This window comes from Clinocottus analis, unplaced genomic scaffold (assembly GCF_023055335.1).
Source record: "Clinocottus analis isolate CAN_PGR_092001 unplaced genomic scaffold, fCliAna1.0.p SCAF_10, whole genome shotgun sequence".
NCBI classification, from domain to species: domain Eukaryota; kingdom Metazoa; phylum Chordata; class Actinopteri; order Perciformes; family Cottidae; genus Clinocottus; species Clinocottus analis.
In genome coordinates this window covers 12914206-12938103 of record NW_027175821.1, presented here as the reverse complement: position 1 = coordinate 12938103, position 23898 = coordinate 12914206, and the positions used below count along the sequence as shown (strand labels likewise).

Here is a 23898-nt window from a genome sequence, read left to right as displayed (position 1 = left end):
GAAAGTGGGCATGATTTTATTATACAAGTTAGCTTCCATTAAAACAGAAATACAGAAATAAGCGTGCATGAAAAAGCACAGTCTTAGTTTCCAGTCAAACATATCACCATGTGAAATATGGAATGAACTCTTTCAATTACCAAAACAGTTATTGCAATGACTAATTATCTTTTCACAGAACTGAAGCCGTACAAAAGCAAGCCAGAGCAGTGACTGTCTGACAGCACAAACCTGCTCAGTGCTCAGTTGCCATGCATTTTCCTCTTAAAGAAACATTCAGCAACAAGCTCAGGCGACGTGGCTCATCAGGATAAATAATATTTCAAGCAGTATCTTTTTGTTTTGTTTTCCCACCTGGAAAATCTGTGCAAAATCTGCAGCATTTTGGATTAAAGTAACAAAGAAACCATCTGATTTTGTCAAATTAGGTTTTTGATGTGCAGCCCAAGCATAGCTCCTTTAAATATATGGAAATATAATTTCATTCGGAGCTGCACAGATACCTCACAATATGAAGGAAAATGACAGTAAGATAAATAAATTAACAACATAGGAAATGTGTAGTGCAAAGCAGTCCCTGCTGCTTTCTACACTCATTTCCATATCAAACATAGTGAATCAAAGGCAGCCCTCTGACTGGGTCTCGATTTGATGTGGTAAATTCATATAAGTCTGCAATCAATATTTAATTAAGCGTTCAACACAGAGGGTCTATTTCATGTTGGTTGTATGATCCCTTTTAATGGGGATCCCGAGATTAACTGAGCTGTAATGGTGAGGAGAAAACAATCTGCCTCTGTGATAGAGCGGGTCACAGCTTAATCTCTCTCTCTCCCTCTGCTTCTTCTCCTCTGCCATCAATCTTCATCATGTCTGCTTGTGTCCTACGTCATCCTCATTGCTATGACACATCAACTGCTGCCTGCATGCTCCTCTGACTCTTTGAAGTCAGGGCTCATAGCAGCACGAGCAAGAGACAATACACAAGAACAGAGGGAAGCAGCCAGAGAAGTACACATTCAGGAGACAATAGGATGATGTTTTGGTTTCTCCTGTGCATCCACCATTTTAAAGTGCCTTTTGTATATTTGTGAGGTCAGGTTAAAGCAATAAATGAGTATTTGATTTTGCAAACAGTACATACAAGATAGTCACAAAGAGCAGGAATAAAAAAGGCATTATGGCATGGCACATTTTGGCATTCTAACTCCTAGACTGTACAGAAGAGTGGTGCCTTAAGGAAACATTTCATTGAAGAAAAATACAATGATTCAATGGACAAATGTCAACTCGCTACACAAAGATGAAACACGAAGGTAAAACAAATGTTAAAAATAATGTATATGTACAAAAGTCTCTGCTTTAAGAAATGTTTCAGGAAAACCCTGGGCTCCCATCCATCCAGCACACACACCGAGACAAACAGGAACACACACTCTGAGATACTAGAATCTCAAATACTATGAGGAATGAGGAAGGGTCCACAGATTGTGAGCTGACAAACTGCTACAGCAGCAACCTCACATCCTGACTTTATGTGCGTGCGGATAGATTCTGCTCACCAATCAGAAAAGAGGAAGACCAATCAGGATCCAGGATTCAGCTTTTGATTGTCTAATAGGGCTAAACAATTCCTGAGCCTTCGCACTGGTGCTGCATCACACCTTCACCATCTCAAAACACCGGCCGAGTAGATTGTCAATCATAAGCTGGAAGAAAATCAGGTCTGTAGATTCCCACATTTCTCTCTTTAAGGATTGATCCATGCTGGAGAAAGCAGACGTTCCCGGGGAGTGAGGAGTGGGTGGCTGATCAGATATGAGACAGCTATGGCTCGACGTGCTCCTTCTGTCTCGTCCTCATCCACAGGTAAATGTCAAATTCACATTCTGTGCTTGCTTCTCTACGGGGAGCTGAGCTTTCTTGCCTTCAGGTTCCACGGGTCTACCAAAAAGAATAAACAGACTTAAAAAAAAAGATAATCAAAGTAAAAGAATAAAAAAAAGTATGGCTCAACGTTATACTGTCATCTTTCTAAGACCATGTTTTTTCTTTACCCCCGAGTCTGGATGTGTGTCCTCGACTGCTGTCGACTAGAATCAGCTGCAGGCTGGAAACTGCTACGTAGCCCTCCTGACGCCGGCTCAGGTTTTTTACCAGCCTGAAGGATGAAGAGAACCAGGGAAGAGTGAGAAGAAAGGGATGGAAATTAGATAGATAAACTTGTGCTTTTACGTTTTTCGGCGACTTATCGTATGCTCTTAAAGATATGGGATAGTTTGGCTGATCATGAAGCCACCCCGACTAGTTCACCGCAGATTATGTGTGTTGAAGCTGGAAACTCACCAGCGTCCCTTGTTGTCTTCAAACTGAAGTTGGATGACGTCTCCACATTTGATGGTGATGCTGTCTGGTCCATTCTGAAGGCAGTCATCCAAAGCCCTGTATCGACCTGGAGACTAACAGGAAAGAAACATTTCCAGGAACAAAGTAGGTAAAGAGGTATGTATATAGTAAAGACAAGTATTCCATACAAATTCATTGTAAAGTATGTCACATAAATGTGTGTAAAAAAATAAAATGGTGTTGTATGTTGTGAAAAAAGTAATAATATAGTAATCTAAAAAATAAAAGCAAAGTATAATATGCAATAAAAACAAGTTGTACAAAGTAATAGTATGTTTAAAAAAAATGAAAAGTCATATTATGTAAACTCAAAAAGTCATAAAGTATAATCTCAAAGGACTCATTGTATAATATATAAAAAGTTAAAAGTATAGAATGTTCCAAAAATGTGTCATATAAACAAAGTAAAGTATACCCAAAAAAAGTAATAATATGTTCAAAAAAAGTATGAAAAGTATAAACGATATGAATTACAGTTTGTGGAAAAAAGACATAATATAGTATCTCAAAAACTTGACTAGGATTATTTTGTTTATATTTGCTTGCTGATTTGAGATACTTTAAAGTACTATACGTATGTTTAAATTAAAGAACATGCCTTTGCCTGGTATTCAATGCTCATAAAAACAAAACTAGACATTGCAAATTTGGAGTATTTCTAAATTGGAAAGAGTTGCTGTGGTGAGATAGTTGTTAATAGCAGCAAAAATCTTCAACAAGGAATATACTTTTGTGTACTGCAAACATTAGAATTTTTACTTCACTACATTGATTTAACATAAATGCATCAATAACTATACTCAAGTAATACAGTATAAACTATTCTCTATAATGAGTACTTTTAAATGCATTAAGTATATTTTGTTGCTATTCATTTTGTACTTTTATGCAAGTTCATTTAAAATGCAGAACTTATTTCTGAACAATGACATTGCTACTATTTCTAATGTCAATGTTGTACGCCTTTTACCGCTGTCGGCCTCACCAGTTGCAGTAAAGCCTCCTCCTCCGTGTCAGATGGGTGGAAGGCGTCCCGACCTCCAGACCACTCCTCCAGACCCTCGCAGATGTCTACCGAGTGATGAGCCCCGGGCCAGCCTGTGAAACACACATTACTTGAGGTTATTATATGAATGCATTCATCCAAACACTACACCTTAAACGCACCATGTAGATATTTAATCACTACATTGACATTATAAAGACCCCTTTGTCACTTACTGGGAAATTAAAAAGAACGTTGAATCAAAAGCTAATCTCAGTAGAGAGACCTTTCCCCCCCAAATGTACCTGGTTCTTCAGATCAAAGTACACTTGAACTGCTGGGAGGGGAAAAGTCAAATATCTACATTATGAAGCAATTCAGTGGTGATACTATACTGTGGAGCTCAAGTAGGGTTTGCATTAATTATCATAAATTGCTCTGTGATGTAGTTACTTAGTATCCACTAGATTGTGGAATTCATTTGTACAGACAAGATGAACTCACTCTTGCGGTTGTGCTGGTGTTTAGGGGAGTGAGGCTGGGGGTCTGGACTGCTCCTCCCCGACTCCGTGTCCTCTGAGCTCACCGACGCCCTCTGCTGTTTGCTGGAGGGAACAACACAAAATAACATGCGTCATCAAACGCTTTATGCGGTCAGCAGACAAACTCAGGATAGATGTTATCCTCAGCCACACAATCTAGGGTCAGCTCTCACTTCCTGAAACTGATCCATGCCTCCACCATTATAGCTGGCCCCAGATCAGTGTCAAGGAACAACTCTGTCCTGTTGTTTCTCACACAGCCATGACCTTTCAGGCACCAGCCAGCAGCACAGATCAGCCATGTGCAAGCGTATCGGTAAAAGTAGGGCAGAGGACTCAAAGACCACTGATGGTTCACTCATGGGAAGAGCTGGCCTCAATTTATCAAGATCCAAATTTAGAGTTTTGGTCACTGAGTAAGAATGCTTTTGGAAAGCAATTCATAGTCACTTGATCTCAGAACAATCTCTAAAACCAGCTGTCATGAGGAAACTAAGAATATTCATGGAATGAAAACACAAACTCGTCTTTTTGTTCAGCCCTTTGCATGACATGCAAATGCAGAAATGATTGTTTTCGGACACCATGTTAGAAATGCCATGGGGGAGCTGCTAAGACGCAGGCGTCTCAACGCGGGAGGAAGTGAAGATGAACCAGGATGGAGGCTATAAACAGAGCGTGCAGGTGACGATCAGTATGCAAACACAGCAGCCCTGGGGTTTTGCTCCCCAGGCCAGGTGGTTCATGCCAGGCTGAGTTTACCACTGAGCATTAGGGCGGGTCAGTGGCGCTGGGGGCGGTGGCGGGGGCGCGGCCGGGGCCGTTGCCGGGGGCTCCGGGGACGAGGGCTCCGGGAACGTAGGCACAGAAACACGTCAGCCGACAGCGAGACAAAGTCCAGCCCCGGCAGACAGCCCCCGGGTACCCCTCTGGACGGCCGCATGCCCCTGCAGGGGCGGGATGGGAGGAGTGGGGAACGGCAACCAGGTAGCAGTGGACAGAACGGGGCCTGCGCCCGCTCTCACGCACCACCGCACACAAAGCTTCTACCAGGGCAACGCCAGACGATATCGTCACATTCACTCAAGCTGTGATCAAATATGACAACTCTGTATTGCAGATAGTAGTGCTGTGAATATAAGTGTGTGTTTGTGCAACTATAGCCTACAGTCATGCACCTAACACAAAGCTGTAATTACTGTCTCTGTAAACACTGACCTCTCAGAGAGCGGTGGAGGAAGCTGCATGTGTCCTACTTGGCCATGTTGATATGCTTCTTCTGTGAAAAGAGAAAGAAGGCAATGTTTTTCAATTTCAGTGCAGATTTTCAGTTGATTTTAAACTAATATTTATTTTAGTTCTGAGCAGAAGGCCCCGCTTTGTCAGGACTTGTGTCCCTTCTCCTGTACCAAAGCAGCCTGAAGTAAAATTCCTCACTAAACACTTTGTATAGATGTGTGTGAATAAACGTGTGTGTAAGTATTTGTGGCGATAAAGGAATGGGCATGAATGAGTATATATGACAATATGTCCAACATAATTTTTCTTTATGTGGAGATTGAGAAAACAGATTTCATTCCTGGGACGGTGAAGACAATCTCTCTGAATTTGTCAGTAGAATATATTGAAGAGGATCAAAGCACAAACCTCCACTGACAGAGCTTTTAAACACATCTCATGCTGCCTGTGGTTTGGGTCAAGGAGTTCAGAAGCTAGTAAGTGGACCTTTGCACGAGACCCAATCCCAGCGTCTCCTAAGGCCTTAAACCCTGAACCCTCAGGGACTTACTGACGTCACCTGGTAAATGGTGTGAGAGACTGTAAGGGCTTGAATTACTGCAAATACAAATGGGACAGCACTTTGCTGCGGCACATATTGTGGGTATTTATTTTATGATTTGAATATGTTCCAGGCTCTTTCCTCACATAATGAGAGGTCCTTCTAATTTCAGTCAATTTACTTGTTTTTGTCAAAACAGCTTCAGTGAGAAAATGAAATGTTCGATGAGTAAATCTGTGGGATATAATCTATAATTTTATGTGCATTTAGGTTCCATCTTTAGTTCTTAATGTCTCTGAGTAAATGTAATATTCCAGGCTGAACACATGTGGAGTCTTTTTTTAATTTAAAATCTCCTCTTTGTTTACCTTTTTAGACGTCTCCGGCTTCGACTGGTCACCCCGTGTTTAACGTCACATTGCTATGAATTGTGGGTAATTCCCTTGGGCAAAGTCTGCAGAAATTCGGATTTACGGAAAGTGTTTATAAAGGGTTAAAAATGTCCGCGAGGGAGCCCTCACACACTCGAGGGTTTGACAGTGGGACGGCCCTACAGTGTGGAGACTGGGATTGGGCCTCAGATTCTCTGTCCCACATTAACTTCAGTTGTTCACAGACCTCGAAGCAGCTTCTGCTGGTTAGTCAGGATTCTGCGAAGCTCATTGAGCCAGGCCATCTTCACCTCCACCGTGGGAGCCTGAGAGACGACAGAAAACAGGATTTCATTACCAGCAACACGATCAAAATGTCAGCGTACACCTCGATGTACATTTTAGTTAGATAATGAGCTCATTGTCATGTGTAGGCTTTACGCAGCTTATTACAACAGTCTGTATGTACATCCATTGAGCTACAGGGTTGCATTCTTTTGTTAGCTCTCTTTTTACATTTTATAAGATACATCTTTCAAATATTACATTTCACTGAAATCTTTAAATATCTATCACAATTCCCCAGAAGATGACCATAAGCCCCAAAGATATTCTGCTTCTTTTAGAAGACAAAATTCAGTGTTTTGACAAAACAAAACACATACATGCTAGAGTTAATGGGGACTCAAACTACAGTAAAAGTAAGAAATGACCAGCGATGTACTGTATTTAAACTGCTGAAACAACTTTTTTCGACTCCTTACCTGAACCACGTACACTTCCTCCCTGCCACTGTACCAGATCTCAAACTTTTTCACATCTCCCTTGACGTTCTCCGTGATCCCCACAGCAGTCATCTGCCAAGAGACATACACTGTTTACACCGACACACACACACGGCATTAGAACGAGCAGCACATCATACATCAGACTTACATCATGTAACACATCTGTCCTGTCAGAACACAAACACGCACACAAACACACACCTCCGCTGTGTGTCTGCTTCCTCCTCACATCCTCAATAATAAATCAAGAGCAGGAGCAGCAGCTGTTGGGGAAAACACCGGCTGCAACACCCGCCACACATCAACACAGACAACAAAAGACGTCTTCGAGGAATACATCCGTTTCCGTGGCCAGCTGGGCAACTTACACGCGTTAAAAGTTAACAACACCGACATGAACTAGGTGTCTGCAGCAGATAATTCTCTTCATTACGTAGTGCTAAAACCTAATTATAGTTCATGTTAGTGACAACAACCTGAGTGATTGTATGTGATGAACTTTAGTAAATGCAATAAACCGTGTATTAAGTTATTAGTGTTATCGTAACGTTGTGTTTTTTAAGCAATACATTATTTTTATAAATAATTAAATCATCATTGTCACAGGTGTAATGTATAAATAAATATTATATGTATTAGAATATATATTTAAACATTTCTATATAGTGCATACATGTTACACTTACAGAGGCATTCTGATGAAAAAGGCAGAAAGAGACTGTTGTTTGAGAGTTAAAAATGAGAGTGTGAGAAAATGACATATTATGGCAGCTTTTTAGCTCTTTGAGACATCACTAGTCACTTTCTGTCGCTCAATGTAATGGACATTACTGCATGCTTACATAGTGACATAAGGTATTAGAATAACTGATCCACTCAATGCATTTGTTTAATTTGTACATTGTAATAATAATAATAATAATAATAATAATAATAATAATAATACTAATGCATCTTATTTATCTAGTGCTTTTCTAACTACTCAAAGTCACTTTACATAACAGTTAAAATATTCAAAAGATAAAAACAAATAGAATTAACCAAATAAAAGCAGTAAGTGAGCACACTGTAATACATTAAAAGCAGTTGTAAAGAGGTGAGTTTTGATTTGTGATTCAATAAATTGATAACATATTCTGAACAATTTGCCGGTGTATTCCTCTCAGACGAACACGAACAAAGCCACAGACTAACCTTCAGACAGTGCTTGAAGCTGTACGAGGGCGTCTTGTCGCAGCCGTCTCCGTGCTCCTCCCTCCGTTTGCAGAAGAGCAGCGCTCTCTCGTACAAGAAGAGGTGTCTCTGCATCGGCTTGAATCGAGCCAGCTCCTTCATGCGCGTGGGGCCTTTCTTATGGCTGATCCACACGCTGAAAGAGCCCTGCATCAACACACGGCCCAGCTCGCTAATGTCCCCCTGCGTAATGGAGAGAGGACTTTATGTGTGAGCCTCTGCTGGAAATATATTCTCTGTAAAAATGGACATTAGAAAACACTGATTTGAATGTACCTCATATCCTGTGATGGCTATCTGATGCATGGAGTCATTGACTGATTTGAGAAGGTCCAGCATTGCCGTTAGTGCCCCCTGTAGTTCTGAAGAGCCTTTACAATCTGTGCTGTATTTGAGAAGTTCCTGAACACACAGACAATATACACATGTGTAGGAAAATACCTGCAGACATAAATACATGCAAACCACAAATAAACACAGTCGCTAAACAGCGCCCTCCAGTGGGAAGGGCATATAAAAAACATTTGAGGTCAAGTAAAAGGGGGAATCTGAATTGATTGCGACGTTTCACAGAACTATCAAACACTTGAATGCAGTTTGGGACAACTTCCTGAATGTTGAGGGTTTTTTTTAAACTTATTTTATTGACATTTGAGGCACATTTTATGGAAATTCTAACATGACATAGCTTGGCTGTAGGTAAATAGGTTAAATCTAATTTATTTTGTATAGAAAATCACAAATCAAAAATTTGCCTTAGAGGGCTTTACAATCTGTACACATACAACATGCTCTGTCCCGGGACCTCACATCGGTTCAGTAATTTTTTTTTACTTTAACAGGGAGAAAAAAAGGAAGACAACTTATGAAGGGCAACAGAGGAGGATTCCTCTCCCAGGATGGATAGAAGTAAACATAAAAGAGTTACAACACATTCAATGCAATGTCTGTGTGTATGTTTGTGGTATGATACCACCCTCTGTCTAACCTTAAGCAGCAGCTGGTACTTGGTGAGGCGTTGGACTGGTTTCAATAGGTAGGAGTCCAGGGCCAGTTTGTGCTCCAGCTTTTTCTGACACTCCTTCAAAAGGAAGACAAATACAATGAATGTAATGTTGGTCAATGACAGATCACAGCTTTGTAAGTATGACTGTAAAAACTGTCTAGAAATGTAGAAGTACATATTTTTGTATAAAAAAATATTTTTAAAACTATCTTGCATAAAATCAAAACAGTAAACACATTTAAAAAAATTGCCATTTGAAAATGAAATCATGGCAAAACTCACCTGAAAGAAGCTGCAGTCTGAGAATTGTTTCCACAGCGCATCGGAGCGTGGCTTATTCTGACAGTAGCATTCGTACATTTGGAAACTCTCTTTCTAGGAAGACAGGAAAGAGAAAGTTGTTCGACAAATGTGGCAAGAAATTATGCAAGAATGATCAAAATGTAAAGAAGCTACACAACATAACATGTATCATCTCACCCACTCCAGAAAACAGGCTCCCACACTTTCAGGAGCCTCCAGGCATCCCTCCAGGTCCTGAAGGAAAACCCTGCATTCACGGAAAGGTCAAAGGTCAAGAATGAATCCTCAATCACCTTAAACCATACATCAGGGTTGACAACAACTGTCTCTTGGGACCTCAGCAGGGCCGGTCTTATTCGACTAATCCTTTCAAATGTTTTTGCATGAATGCAAAGGCTTTTTTTAAATATAAATCTACTTCACCTGCAACAAATCCATGCCAAAGCCAAGGACCTCAGCAGGAAGGCCCAGTCAAGAGGAATAAAACACCAACAACTACAAGAATTCTTACAAATATGCCACATGCATATCCTTCCTGATAAACACAGATTTGATTTTTAGATCGGTTTACATTTATTTACGAGCTTGCAGTTTCTTTTTTAACTTCCTTTGCTGCATGTAGTAGATTGTTACTGCCACCTGTAGATCAGTGGAATATTGTGACACCATTAATAAAAGTGTTGTTCCTCAAAGCTAACAGTGTAAAATACTCTCTAAATATGTTAAACTACACACCAATGAACCACTAAATCAGTATATTGCAAACAGTGAGTGAACATTGGAACCACATCTGCTTTTTTTTTTACAATATTGTGTTTTAAATTGTTTGCATATTGTTTACTTTCTTGATGTGACCCATTGTTGACAACTTGCCTGCTGTGAAAGTTATAGATCTCAGGCATGTTTCCAAAGAGGACGTCCTTCTTGCTGCGCAGGATCGAGGGCAGAACCCCCGACAGCGCTGGGCTGTCCATCTCAGCCCGGTATCCCTGCAATATTTAATCATAGCAACATAATGAAGGAAATATATAGTTTATATATATTTAATTATATCAGGACTTATTTAATTAACAACAAACATATAGTACACACATGGAAGAATTAACCATATGGTTTTTCTATTTTTATGAGAAACAAAAAGTAGGGCGTTGTCTCACCAGCAGAACTGACAGCAGCTCCTCCACATAGAGTCTCTCTGTCTCTATCAGTTCCCTCATCACATGACTGTGACACAAACACCACACAGAGAAGTAGACATAGAGGAGAGCCAGGGGGCATTATTAGCAGTGAACAAAGAGAATCATGAAGTAAACAACATCAAGAGCAGTGCTGAGGTGGGTGGAAAGATGCCTCTTGCTCACCGCTTCAAGAGATCTGGGTTCTCCTCTCCATCCAGACCAGACGGCACGCAGCTCCGGCTCTCCTGGTAGTCGTGCATCACCTCGATCTGAACACGCCACAGACAGACAACACTGACTCTTCCATTTGGATTTAATATTTTATTACACCGAACCAATTATTGGAGTATAGATGAGAAATGTATGAGATAATAAACCTTTTGGGGCTCAACACAAATGTTAGAAATTAGGGCAGTCACAATATCAGATTTTCACCAGACAATCATCGTCGATAAAAGTATTTACAATGACGACATTATTGTGATGAATATAGATTTTTTTTAAATAATGCTATCAGTCAAATTCATATTTTTTGGGGCAATATTGAGTTGCACTCACAATAGTGTAGTGAGGTAGAGATACTATGGCCATAACTGTTTATATAAAAAAGATTTATGAGGCACTGGATTATTTACACATTAAAGTATTATGTTTATTATTAACAACATTTAACTGAATTTGACCAATAGTACTTCTAGTATTTAGAAATAGTATGGGTATGACCAATACAGGAATATACCACAATACTAAAAGAGATAAACAAATAAAACAAGGAAATATAAGCTTGTTTTAAATATTTCCTTACTTTTCTTGAGTTGGGGCTCTTTCGGGACGCTCTCTTCCCGGGCAGAGAGAGGTCGAATGTGAACTTCAAACCATCACCTGTAAAAGCAAGGACGTCAGCTGTTCCCATTCACTGTATATCACCATGTGATCTGATACGGCAAAATGAGCGCCCTTTGTATGACCCTTTTTGTTTCTCAGTAACTTGATCAGTTATGAGCGACATTTGCGGTAATCAGTGCTAATAGGTTTCCTACTCTAAAAGGTGTGGCCTGGAATCAGTATGTAAAGATCTAAAGCAATGTTTGGCACGCCTGTCAGTGTCCTTTTGATCTTCGCAGCTGAATCCTTACATGACAGTCCAACCTCATCTGAGTATCGGGCCCTCGCATGTGCCATGTTACATTAATCAGTGGTACGCATGCACATACATGCAAGTACCTGTATGGATGTACCGGATCCAATCCATCAAAGCTAACCACTTTTCCCTTCATCTCCTCTCTTACATGGCTGCTGTCCCTTGTATCACAGGGGTTCATAATCACTTTGATTCACTTTCTTGTTAGCCTCATTAATATGGCTTCATATTATGGATAATAAATCCTTAAAGAAATGAATGGGCACATTAAAAAAAACGTATTTGGATGTACACACAATGGATGGAGAAGCTTTCAATGGATGAAATAGACATTTAAATAATGAGAAAAACCACACACACAGAATTAATTGGGTGCCACTGTACTGTATGTGGTTAGCTTTGTGCACCTTCCCTTGAGAGTCAAAGGGAGATGAAAGGTGCTTTAATGTATATGAACGTAGCAGCTATCCTGCCTAATAGAGCAGTCAGGTATTTCCCAGCAGACTGATTATACATTCTACCCTTGTTCTCGCTTGTTTGTAAAGGTGACCTTCTCACCCCAAAGCCCATGCAGGAACACCTTAGGCTTGCTCAGTGGACCTTGTGATGTGTTAATTTACCCATGGTGCCTTAAAGAAAGATGCAATGGGGGGAGGGACGGTGCAGGACCAGAAGGGTTGGGACAAGACCCCATACCAGGTCCCGGGAAACACAGGAGGGAAGGTAGGGAGTTGGTTAATCTGTAGAAAGCTCACTGTATATGCAGGTCACTGAAGACAAAAGCTGGTTATTTTACTGCAACACAAAACATTTATAAAAGTGTGAATGAATGAGCTGACACAATCTCTATTTCAACAATTTCTTTTGATATGTATGTATGTGTGTGTGTGTGTGTGTGTGTGTGTGTGTGTGTGTGTGTGTGTGTGTGTGTGTGTGTGTGTCTGTGTGTGTGTGTGTGTGTGTGTGTGTGTGTGTGTGTGTGTGTGTGTGTGCACAGTGTACCATGTTTGGGAGAGAAGAGTGGGGACTTGGAGCGTGGTGGGTTTTCAGCCCTGGGAGTCACCAGTTGGATGGGTCGCACATGTTTATCAGCCAGCTTCCTTAGACAAGCCTGACGGCTCTGGATCATCTGCTGCACCGCTGAATGCTTCGCAAACGTTTTCCCTATCTGAGCCTAATAGACAGAGAGAGCAAGAGAGAGATACAGACAGAGAGAAGACATTCAGTTTTGATGTAAAATCCAGAAACAGCACTGATATTACATAACATTTATACAAAGTGAGTTACAATTAGTGCATTCCACCATGAGCAATCAAAAAGACAAACTACAAAGTATAAGTAAGTGCCATTTAAGTGCTACTAAAGTTCTAATTATTATTTTATTTTTTTATTCAAGGTATAGTCAGTTTGAGCGGAAGATGTAGAGGCTTTTGTCCGTCCTGATGTCAATGCGGAGCTCACTCACCATTGAGGATCCAGGACAGCAAACAGTCGTGGTCGAATATTAAGAAAATAAATGGAAATGATGGCAACATGTATATGCCACACTATATGTGTAGTTTAACAAACAGGTGTATATGATCGCTCAAGATCAATCTAGAGTTACCGCTTCACGGTTTATTGCTGAAGTCTGCGCTCTAAAAGATTTAAATCAAAAAATTAAAATAACATTGTTGTTGTTGTGGTCACTAACCTGCAGCTGAGGTGTGATGACAGCTTCATACTCCATGGCCAGGATGTCAGGACCTGAGCTCAGCATGGACGGCGCCCCCTCTAGGAACCTCTCAATGTCCCTCAAAGCATCCTGCGCCCCCTCCTTAGACTGGTACTTTTCCACCAGCTGATTGGCCAGCAGATACGCTCCATCGTCACACCAAGTTTGGGCCTGAAGGCGGGGAACACAGTCACTGTAAAAAAATATGTGTGTTCTCTCTGTCTCTGTGTGTGTGTGTGTGTGTGTGTGTGTGTGTGTGTGTGTGTGTGTGTGTCAATACCTGTCCAAGACAAAGCAACAGCTGGTGTGTTTGTAGAAGACAAGTGTGTTTGGTCTTGAGCGCAGCATTGAGTGTATCACAGAAGTGGCGAAGCTCGTTGCAGCGCTGCATTATAAGAGCCACGGCGTAGTGGTGACCCGCTGATAGCTGGTGTCCGTGAAGGATGATGATCTGAGCTCGAGACATCACCTCCTGATAGAGCCAGAAAATACACAGACAAGAAGGGAGGAGTCAATTAGGGAGGAGTTAATAGTCTGTGTCCTCTGGCACAGGCTATGTATATGCGTGGCCCAGTAGTGAGCAGGTCCATCCCCACCCCATGTCGAAGTGTCCTTAACCCCAGCTGAACTCTGCCTACGGTGAATGTAGCAGTGCCTAGGGTGTATGAATATGCTGTCAGTCACTTTGGATAAAAGTGTCAGCTAAATGTAATGTGATATATGTCCAGGTTAAGTGTTAAATGCAGGTATTGGCTCCATTGACCTGTGCATTTGATTCCAGACTGTCCATCCTTTTGAGAACCTGTTCAGCTTGAGCCAGAGTGTCAACAGATATGGAGAGCTCCCTCTCCTGACCCACCAGATGCTCCAGACACAACTCCATCTAAAAATAAAACGCACCATAAGACACACGCATACTACAAACACCAGTCTAAAGACAATGTCTCATCCACGTGTGTAACAATAAAAGATGTAATCCTCCAAGTAATATGAGGGTACAAACACACAAAATCTTCAAACATGCAAACCCGACAAATATATGGCATCCTTACTTCCTGAAAGCTTTGTTCGTATCTAAGCAACTGCAGGTACTGATGGAGTTTGAGATGATGCTTCTCAAAGAAACCATCAAAGGCTGACTCCATGTCTCTGAGCTGAGCAAGAAGCCTAAACACAGAGGGACTTTACTGTAAATCTTTACAGCAATCCGTAAAGTATTTTAGGTTCACAATTTGTTGAGAAAATTATAAATGTGAGATTTTATTTTTTACCTCTGTACTGTTTCCCAATCCAGCCTCACATCCCACTGGGAGTCATCCTCCTTTCCGGAGGTCTCCAAGCTTGCGAGAAGATGACGACCTTCCTTCGACACGGACCTAATTGCATCCTGTAAAAAAGAGGAACATTTACATAAATTAACAGCACTTAGTAAAATACAACTCGATAACTTTGCAAAAAAAAAGATGAAGATCAGTGATGTAATAATACATGCATCATGTCTGAAAACATTTGAAACTTTGCCTTGAGTTTCCTGTACTTGTCAGTGTGGGACTCAAGGAGGTACTCGATGGCTTTTCCATCGTCACACAGCTCCGTCTCCGCCAGCTCAGTGCCGAAGCCCTGTAACATCTGTGCAATGTCTTTGACTGTGACAGCAAAACTTTCAATAGCCTGTAGTGGAAGCAGAAGACACAGAAAAAACACAGACCAGTAAAACGAGAACAATCTTTGACTGTGTTCTTTCAGATATAAGCAATAAAGTCCATGGTGGATTTCTGATGTTTTCTTATGTTTATATATATGCAGAATTTCAAGCAGCAGCTTTATCAAAACAAAAATATATATATATATATATATATATATATATATATATATATATATATATATATATATATATATATCAATATTGATATATATTAATATATATCTATAGCTATAAATATATAGCTATAGATATCTATATATATATATCATATATATGTATACATTTTGTATGTGTCTCTCTCTCTACATATATAAATCAAGTTGATTAACAATGACACTGTTTATTGTTTAGCCCCAGTGTATTTCAGAATTGATTTGTAGCTTACTGTTCGTAAAACAATCCAGTCACTATGACAATAGTCCAAAGTTCCTCCAAACTCTGAAGTAAGCTGGTTCTCGTCAATGTAGCGCAGCAGGTCGGTGACAGAGCTCAGCATCACCACCTAAAGGTGCAGACAAAACCTGAGACCTCACAAGGAACACTTTATTAAGCAAAGTTATGAACGTGGCATGTTTCATTTCTTCCTTTTGTGTATATCGTTACCGAGTGTTTTTGAAAAACAGATTTTCTTTTCATAGAAAAAATAGTTTGGGCAAGTCTTTTTGTGAAATGTGATTGGTCATTGAAGGGTCATTAAAACCATGTGCATGTACACAAGGCTGTTCATCATAGTCACAGTCTTTGTAAATGGCATGACAAACAAATGTTTACTGTTGATACGTCACATATTGAAGTAGATCCCCATAACTATTACAATAATCCTCAGAGAACCCGCTTTATTTTAATATTTGTTTCAGAACTGACATCAACAGGTGTTCTTGTCTGTGTCCACCACAGGACATTTTGAGATGAGGGTTGTAACAAGAACAAGGTGTACCTGGTTGTGATGTGGGACATGTTTGGTAACTGAGGAGGAGCTGCCTTACTGGCATCTTGAGCATGAAGTCCTCTTGGCTGAAGCGAAAGCCAATATCAGTAACAGTACGGTGGAAGAAGCTGGTGGGTCGGAGCACCAAGACCAGGTGGAGGTTCCCAGGAAAAGAGGCCTTGAGGAGGGAAGAGAGGTTCACTGTCACAACGTTGATGCTCCATATGGGGGAGGATTCAGCATAATACTTTGGCTCAGCGCAAGGTGCAACATAGATGAAAAGTCCTATACATGGCACAGGAGATATGCAAAGAAAAGCAAGCTCTCATCCTCCACGTCTGACAGGAGAGACTGTCTCAACCATTCTGTCAGTCAGAGGATTACTGTCAGCCTCAGGGATTCAGTGTTTTGTCACTTCACCGTACACGCCATATATATACTGCATCTTATCGTCAGGTCGTTTGAGGTCGTTTCCTGACTGAGGCTGCATCTGCACAGGCTATTAAACAAACAGTACAGTCAACCTAACTGAATGTTTGATGGTGGCATGACATTATGTTAACCTAAGAATACATTTAAAAAATAAATAATTCACATTTTATCCAAAGTTAAAAACATATTGAACTTGCAAAAGAACCCCCTGCAGCAGGATTTATGCTACGTCGCCTTTTTTTGTCGTAATGTATCACTAGTGCATGCATGTGCACGTGCACGTGACGCAACTTCTGACATTCATTTGTCCTAAGTAGACCGAGAAGGGACCAAGCTTCTCATTTTTAACATGAACATGCATTACCAAGCCACACACGGACGCGCCACCAGTCGCGTGACTAAGCAGAGGCGCGATGTGTCCGCAGTGCTACACAACGCGGACACACACGGACCTAGTGCCGCATTCACCCACCCCAAAAAAAAAAAAAAACTTCGACCCAAACTCTTCACACGGTGAATGAAACTAAAGTGCAGCTCGTTACCGGGCTCCGGCGGATCTTCGGCATTCCCCGCCGGTAAAAGCAATCAGCCATGGTGTTGGAAGCCATCTCGGTTAAATGTAAGCTCCCGTGAAAAAAAATCGGTGCCAAGCTCCGGTGTGCAGCTGCCTCCGGCTGCCTGGCCCGCACAGCCGCAGCGCCTCTGCTGCTGCTGCCTCTCAGATGGAGGGTGGCAGCGCTGACTGCAATGTTTCCCTCCCTTCTCATCCTCCCCTCACCTCAGCACCCCGCGTCATCTCGCAGTTTTTGCTTACTCATTCATTTGCAGCAGTATGGAATTGAACATTCAGTACAGATTGTTTACTCTTCCCTTCAAACTACACACCACATGAAATTTGACACCAAGCTGAGCAACCTGAGCGTGTACAAAAAATACTTTCTGACTGGTGCTGCACAGGTATTGCAGCACCATGGACAGCAACTCATAAACAAAACAGCAGCCTGTGCATACAGCCATATTGCAGCTTACCAGCGATGATTTATCTCATACAAATAAAGGTAATGTCTAAACGGTCTAGTCAGGATATTGATTAGATACAAGAAACTCACTGCTATCCTGGCAAGTGCAGTTTTGATTGAGGCCCATGTATCCAATCTTCGGTCTAAAATGATGATGAATTTTACTCCGGGTTGTCTCGTTCTGCAAGAAAAATTAGGCAATTGTATACAGCTGTAATGATATCCTGTGCAATCTGTGAGGATTTGGTGATTTAAAGCTATCAGACAGGACAATGAGAAAGGACAACCAGTCTGGACGAAATGGATTTGTCGCATCTTGTAATTTATAGGTGCTTTATAACTACATTAGTTGTTTATCATTCATATTTCACTGCAACGATTCAATGTAAACTTTCCCAATCTCACGGGAGAGTGAGGATTGGACATAGAGGGCATCAGTAGGACGTTGTGACACTATGGGGCAGTGAAGACCAGCTGTGCTCAGAATACAAGCACTGGGCTTTTGGTGCACTGCAGAGTAAGAGGGAGCGAGAGCGAGAGAGAGAGAGAAAGAGCGATAGAAGGACGCACCGAGGGATGAGAGTGAGGTATGTAAAGACTTTGGCTAAAGCTTCCTCTGGAATGTCACTGAAAGCTGAGCATTCTGGGAGGGTGATGATGACGCTGGAGTCTTCCCCACGGCCCCCTGAGAAGAAGGATATAGGCGATCAATTCATTTTTTAGGGATACAAATACAGGTGGGACACTTGAGTCACTATGGCTCCAGTTAAGAAATGACCAAACACTGCCTCACCTGACAGGTATGCCACCTGTTTCTCAATGTAGCCTCCCACCTCCTTCAAGCTGACAGGGACAGTCACCTCTGGAAGAAAATACACATATTGTTAAGACTTGAGGGATGTGGTGTGCACTGGAAAATGAAGGGACTCCAAACTAAAAGAATCAGTTTAACGATGTCAGTCATGTCCAAATAAAATAAAGGAATAATTGTGAATCAGACAGCAGTGAGTGGGTATCTTTTCAATCTTTCATAGTCTCTAAAACACACAAGAGTGATTTCTTTTGGGGCTTTTAATGAAGTCACTTGATGGCCTAAATAATGTTTCAAAGGCTTTTCAACGCAGACGACCACACTGGAGCCTGAAGTTTTGGCATGAAAGTGCTCACATTTAAAGAAAGAGACTCGCACATATCAGCTGTAATCTGACATCTTTTTAGAAAATATAATCCATGACATTCCTCAACAGAGTAATGTCACGCAGTAACAGTGACAGAGCATACAGTAACAGATGATAATCCTGCATCTGGGGTAAATTAGACCGTGACATCATTAAAATGCATTAGCTCATTCATGTCTCATGTTCGGTGCCATTAGAGTTCTTGTCTAAGTGGCCATAAATGCACACAGTCTCTTATAGTGCAGTCAGTGCAGTTCAAAAGTGACTTTCATCTGCTCTTTGGTGCACCATCATTCAGCCAGATGTGTAGAAGACACACACGCCAACATGTTGGGACTATTTACACATGCTCACATCACACTTATAGTAGATTTAATGCAAATATACCATCAAGTAAGTACTTGCATATACATGTAATACATGCATGTCGGTAGAGGATTATCTCATCAAGAGTAACGGAAACTTTTACTTTTCAGCGTTCTCTCCAAACAAAATGATCAACTGAAGATATTTAAGGTATTAACCTTTTCTTTTTTTAAACCATACATAACCAAATGTGCAGCTGTCAATGCAACAGATCAGTGAATATGCTCACAATCAATTGTTTCCTTATTTATATTGAATAGAGACATAAAAAGATGACGGAGGACAAAAGTTAGGAGGTGTTATTTTCCATTCGTAGACTGCAGTAACAGTGTCTGTCAGGTTGTCAGGGAGCAAGTAATGAGCTCTACTGGTAACTGCTGAATATTTGATGTGTGTCTGTAACAGAGAGGATCTGAGCAGAGCCGGGCCAGAGCAAGACCAAAGGCTGGACTGTGTATACACAGATCCAGGGTAAAGTTACCGTCACACTGGAATAGTTATATAACCATCTATAGCCCGTGTCACAAGACCTTCAGGAAGGTGAGACCGGTCTTAAACAAATAGATGTCACGTTATTAACATTTTCCATTCGAATAACTGCAATATACTGGCATGTTATACTGTGGATCTGATCATATACTGTGTGAGCCAGGGAGATGTAGAGCAGTAAGAAGCCAATGTTAGAATTATATAAACAAATCATGAGTGTAGTTCTGAAACACACTAAAGCACAAGCACAAGCACACACACACACACACACACACACACACACACACACACACACACACACACTGCGGACCTCTACTGTGTCTGATCAAAGGAACGGCAGCCTGCGCTGCAAACTGCAATGCTGTTAAGAAAGCGGGTGGACAAACTGTACTCTGCCTGCTCCCTGCTCGATTTATAGCCCATCCCATGATTGGGTTCTTTTAAGGACACTGCCACATGAAATGCCTCATAGTCTGTCAATCAATCAAATAAAATATTAGCAGTTTAGCATTAATAATTCACGTATGTACATATACATTTTAAACAGGTAAAGGTAATCAAAGTGGTGAACGTGGTGCTTCTCTTTAAGTTTGCATCACAACCTTTTCAGGTGACTTGCAGGATGGTGTGCACAGGCAAGCGTCAAATAACCTCTGATTGGTCCTCTGCTTACACAAAGAGAAAGAATGATGTTTGCCAGTGTGGATGAAATCAGAGATTTGCTTTCAATCAAACAGATCCGAACTCTAAGACCTTTTCAGTCTGCATACAAAGCTTATCTCTGTTGCCCAAACAGTGATAACCATCTACACTGATTTTATTACCTAAAGCTCCTAGAAAAAGCATTCGCCTACTTGTATGTTTTTGTTTTATTTTTTCACATAGAGTCAAAAGGGGGTTTTACGAGGCTTTAAAAAAATAACAGTGGGGAAAAACCACTACAAAATGAGTTGTCAAAGGGGTGTGTATACATTTTATGGGCACCCTAAGACGTCATAAGTGGTCTGTGCAGAAAAACTCAGAATGCTTTTCAAAGAGGAGACTATATCATGTTCTATACTGACCAATTGATGGCACAGCACCACAGCTTACTTACACAGTGCAGGAGATGTTAGTGAATCATACAGAATGAGAGCAAGGAGAGGCTGGATTCAAGAGGACGAATACCCAGCATGGAGGTTGTAGTCAGTCTGAATTTGTAGAGACCTAAAAAAGCGGAACATGTAATCCCTTGTTGAGAAAAAAAATCCCCTCTTACACATACAAACATGTTCATAGCACACAGAGGCCTAGCCTCTTAGTGCTTTTAGGTCAGGAGATGTTTTGCTAAACAAAGCTTGCAATGCTAAGGGGATTAAAGTGGTGGGTGGCTGCATTCTGATAGAAAAAAAGTGTGTAGTCGCCCCGCTGGGAGACATGAAAACGAGATTGGTTTATGGTCAGAAAGGTTTAACTAGAGGACTCGAGACAATAGCGTCACTGATCTTTGGGGCGGGTAATGTGGGTATTTGGATGGAAGAAAGTGTGTACTTTCTGCAGTGATATTTGACACAAAATGATTAAAATATTTTGTCCTGTTAAAGGGAGAAATATTGTTGCTTTTCCAATGTGGGCTGCTAGGCTTTATAGTGTTTCATTATGTATCCTGATGGATGTGGCTTTCTGTCGTATCATATTACACGTTTGGTGTCTATCAAACATATTTTTAAATTTAAAAAAGCAAATTATTAAAAAGTAAAAAGTGAACTACTCTAAAACTACTTTAAATTAAACATGTATTTAAGGATGTTAACTTTGTGATAACATGTTAGTGATGTTTAAGCTTAAAGGAGTTGAGGTGTCATTTCTGGATGCATTTAAAGTCTCCGTTTCACTAAAGCGCTGGAGGCTACTTACTGAATTAAAAGGTGATCGAGGGGAAAAGCAGTCACACTGTCAGCTGAAAAGTAAAAGATGAAAGTAACTGAAAAGTCAGTTAATGCATAAGCACTGAAAGCAGTTAAACTGTCAGTTAAAGTGTAAGAGACCAAAATAGTTGATCCGCCATTTTATAATTTAGCAATATAATTCAGGCAAAGTGTTGGAGAGTAGAAGTGTGTGCACATGAACAATTGAAGTGTTGATCAGGTATGTAAGCACTGGCAGCAGCAAGTTGAAGTAGTTAGTGTCGGCTGAAGAGTTAAGGTCAGTGGACGTCTAGAGTTCAGAGTGTGAACAGAGTGAGAGTCTTTAGTTGAAGTGGCAGTGGAAAGAGGAATTTCCTTTTACTGTGTTTATGGCCCATTCACTTTTGTTTGGTGATTTATAATGATTCGCATGGCTTTCAATCATGAAATATTATCTATGTATTATAAAATGTGCTATTTACCACACTGCTGTCAGCATAGAGGAAATGATCTCATGCATGGAATACTCTACCAGGCGGTTAACTGGTTTATGGTTTTACACAGACAAAAAAACAGAATATTTAGTGTGTACTCCAAAAGAAGAATAGTTTTCTATTGGGTGTTTCCTAATAAGACAGAAAGAAGGCCCTGTGTCATGAGTATTGTGTATATTGTGGGTTTACCTCATTCTTTCAAAGGGCCAAGCCGAGTGAGGCTCACACATTCAAGGTGTCGAAGGGAGCAGGCACTAGGTGAGCTACATCAAGAATAGTGTACTATAACCCATAAAGTAAATGATGAATCTATGGTTATTGTTTCATACAACAGTGTGTTCTTTATACTCACCACGACATACCCTGTAAACAGATTAGGACAAACCCAGAGAGCGAGGCTCACATTTCAAACAGAGGCAAAAGGAAAACCTTGCGTGGTATAAATAGAAACTCAGCGTGGCCTTGACTCTGTTACCTACAGACCCCAGACCAGTTACACAGGAGACATAAAAGTAGCAAAGGCCCATCAATTAAACAATAACTCAAGACTGCCAAGATCCCTAAGTAATCACATTAGCTTGGAGGAAGCTGCTCCACGGCGCTATCAATAATGTTCGGTGCTATTTATGTCCATCACTTTGTCTTCATTCTCAAATGTATTTTCTGCCATTTACAGTCTACACCTTCAGAGTGACGAATGACTAACCAGGAGAGTAATAATGTTGGGGATGCTTTTCAAAATGACCTGTCTTTTAGATTAAAAAAATGGTTAAAGTTCATTACATTATTGTATCAACAAGACCATGACCTTTTTCATTTTATGCACTAAATTCAGTTCCTGCTTTCAGATTTTTTAAAAAGTGCCGAGTTTATCAGCCTCTTAACTCAACACATAACACAACAAACCATAATAGTGAAAGCTGCGTTGTGCACTTTCTGAACATCCATTTCTTTTTTCCAAGTGCGTTAGTTGGCATGCATTTGTTTTCCATCAGTGTCTCACTCTGATCTACAACCCACATTCTGCTGACATTCAGGCTACACATTATCACTATGAATACATATCTGTCCATCTGGGTTTAAAACAGCTGACATAATCCCCACAACAGCCCAGTGTTGGGGCAATGCTGCAGGATCTGGGACATCAATAAAACTGACTAAACTAAGATACAGATTGCAGTTCTCAGGAGTTACAAATGAACACTGTAAATCTAAATTAATGGATGTCATTCTGCTCCAGTTTCTTTAAGTTTCAGTCAGCTGAATTGCCAAACTCAGTGATGGGAAACAGTTTCAGAGCATATGCAGGATTACATTCAAAAGCCTACTAGTGGCCACCAGAAGTTAAATGAGGACAGTCAGCATCATGTGTACTCACGCTGCAGAGTGCTCTCCAGCTGGGAGCCCGCCTGCAGAAGGCAGCGGTAACCCTCCATCTCCCCGTTGGACTCTTTCTCCGACTCTCTCTCCTCCTGCAGTGAGGCCGGGCCCATTCCTTTCTTCTCCGACACAGGATCAGGCTGGGAGAACTGATGCCGGCAGTAGTGCGGGCCTTACATCCTCTTCAGAGTCCTATAGTGTCCCTATGATCGAGGCTGGGCGCTACAACAGGGAAACTAAGGCCCAGCCGCCTCTGCAGGTCCCAAGATCCAGACAGGACCGTTCCCCGAGGCTGCTGCTGGATCTTACTGACCTTGAGCTGCATGGAGTGCCTCCACACTGAGCAGCACAGTTACAACAGAAAATGAGACCTGTCCTCATAAGCAGCAGATAGTGGTTTGCTCTTCTGTTGTTGCCCCGACTGTGGGTAATGATCTATTTGCCTCACACACACACTGCAAGCAGACTGTCCTGCTCTCAACAGCAGCTACTTCAAAACAAACTAGGCTCCATCTGGCCACTGCTGTCTGCCTCTCAAATCGCCCCTCCCCTCTCGCTCTCTCTCTCTCCCTGG

General features: G+C 41.2%; 1 protein-coding gene across 4 annotated transcripts; it reads right to left on the bottom strand.

The window, feature by feature from the left end:
- Positions 1-23879, bottom strand: mcf2a (MCF.2 cell line derived transforming sequence a). 4 transcript variants are annotated; one of them, XM_068590126.1, is made up of 30 exons: positions 23323-23879; positions 18325-18393; positions 18102-18216; positions 17622-17712; positions 16139-16258; positions 15538-15654; positions 14969-15118; positions 14719-14834; positions 14500-14614; positions 14211-14330; positions 13728-13919; positions 13427-13618; positions 12736-12907; positions 11398-11474; positions 10776-10861; positions 10572-10638; positions 10288-10403; positions 9592-9661; positions 9394-9486; positions 9094-9186; positions 8382-8507; positions 8067-8288; positions 6849-6941; positions 6332-6410; positions 5152-5212; positions 3896-3996; positions 3392-3504; positions 2347-2459; positions 2058-2161; positions 1-1944 (listed from the first exon to the last, which is right to left on the bottom strand). In XM_068590126.1, the coding sequence occupies exons 1-30, from the start codon at positions 23435-23437 to the stop codon at positions 1904-1906; spliced, it is 3339 nt and encodes a 1112-aa protein (XP_068446227.1). In that variant the 5' UTR covers positions 23438-23879; the 3' UTR covers positions 1-1903. The 4 variants fall into 4 exon arrangements, with proteins under 4 accessions (XP_068446227.1, XP_068446240.1, XP_068446248.1 ...); XM_068590139.1 differs by lacking the exons at positions 17622-17712; positions 18102-18216; positions 18325-18393; positions 23323-23879 and adding an exon at positions 17055-17235; XM_068590132.1 differs by lacking the exons at positions 1-1944; positions 2058-2161; positions 2347-2459; positions 3392-3504 and adding an exon at positions 4696-4880 and having other exon boundaries at positions 3908-3996.
- Between the last annotated feature and the right edge of the window lie 19 nt (positions 23880-23898).

Excerpts from the sequence above, each read along its gene's own strand:
- mcf2a (XM_068590126.1), bottom strand. The coding sequence starts at position 23,437 with ATGGGCCCGGCCTCACTGCAGGAGGAGAGAGAGTCGGAGAAAGAGTCC. Across the intron at positions 8,508-9,093 it reads AGTACCAGCTGCTGCTTAAG|GAACTTCTCAAATACAGCAC; the intron begins GTTAGACAGAGG and ends CTGTGTGTTCAG. Across the intron at positions 3,997-5,151 it reads CCTCCACCGCTCTCTGAGAG|CAAACAGCAGAGGGCGTCGG; the intron begins GTCAGTGTTTAC and ends TGTTCCCTCCAG.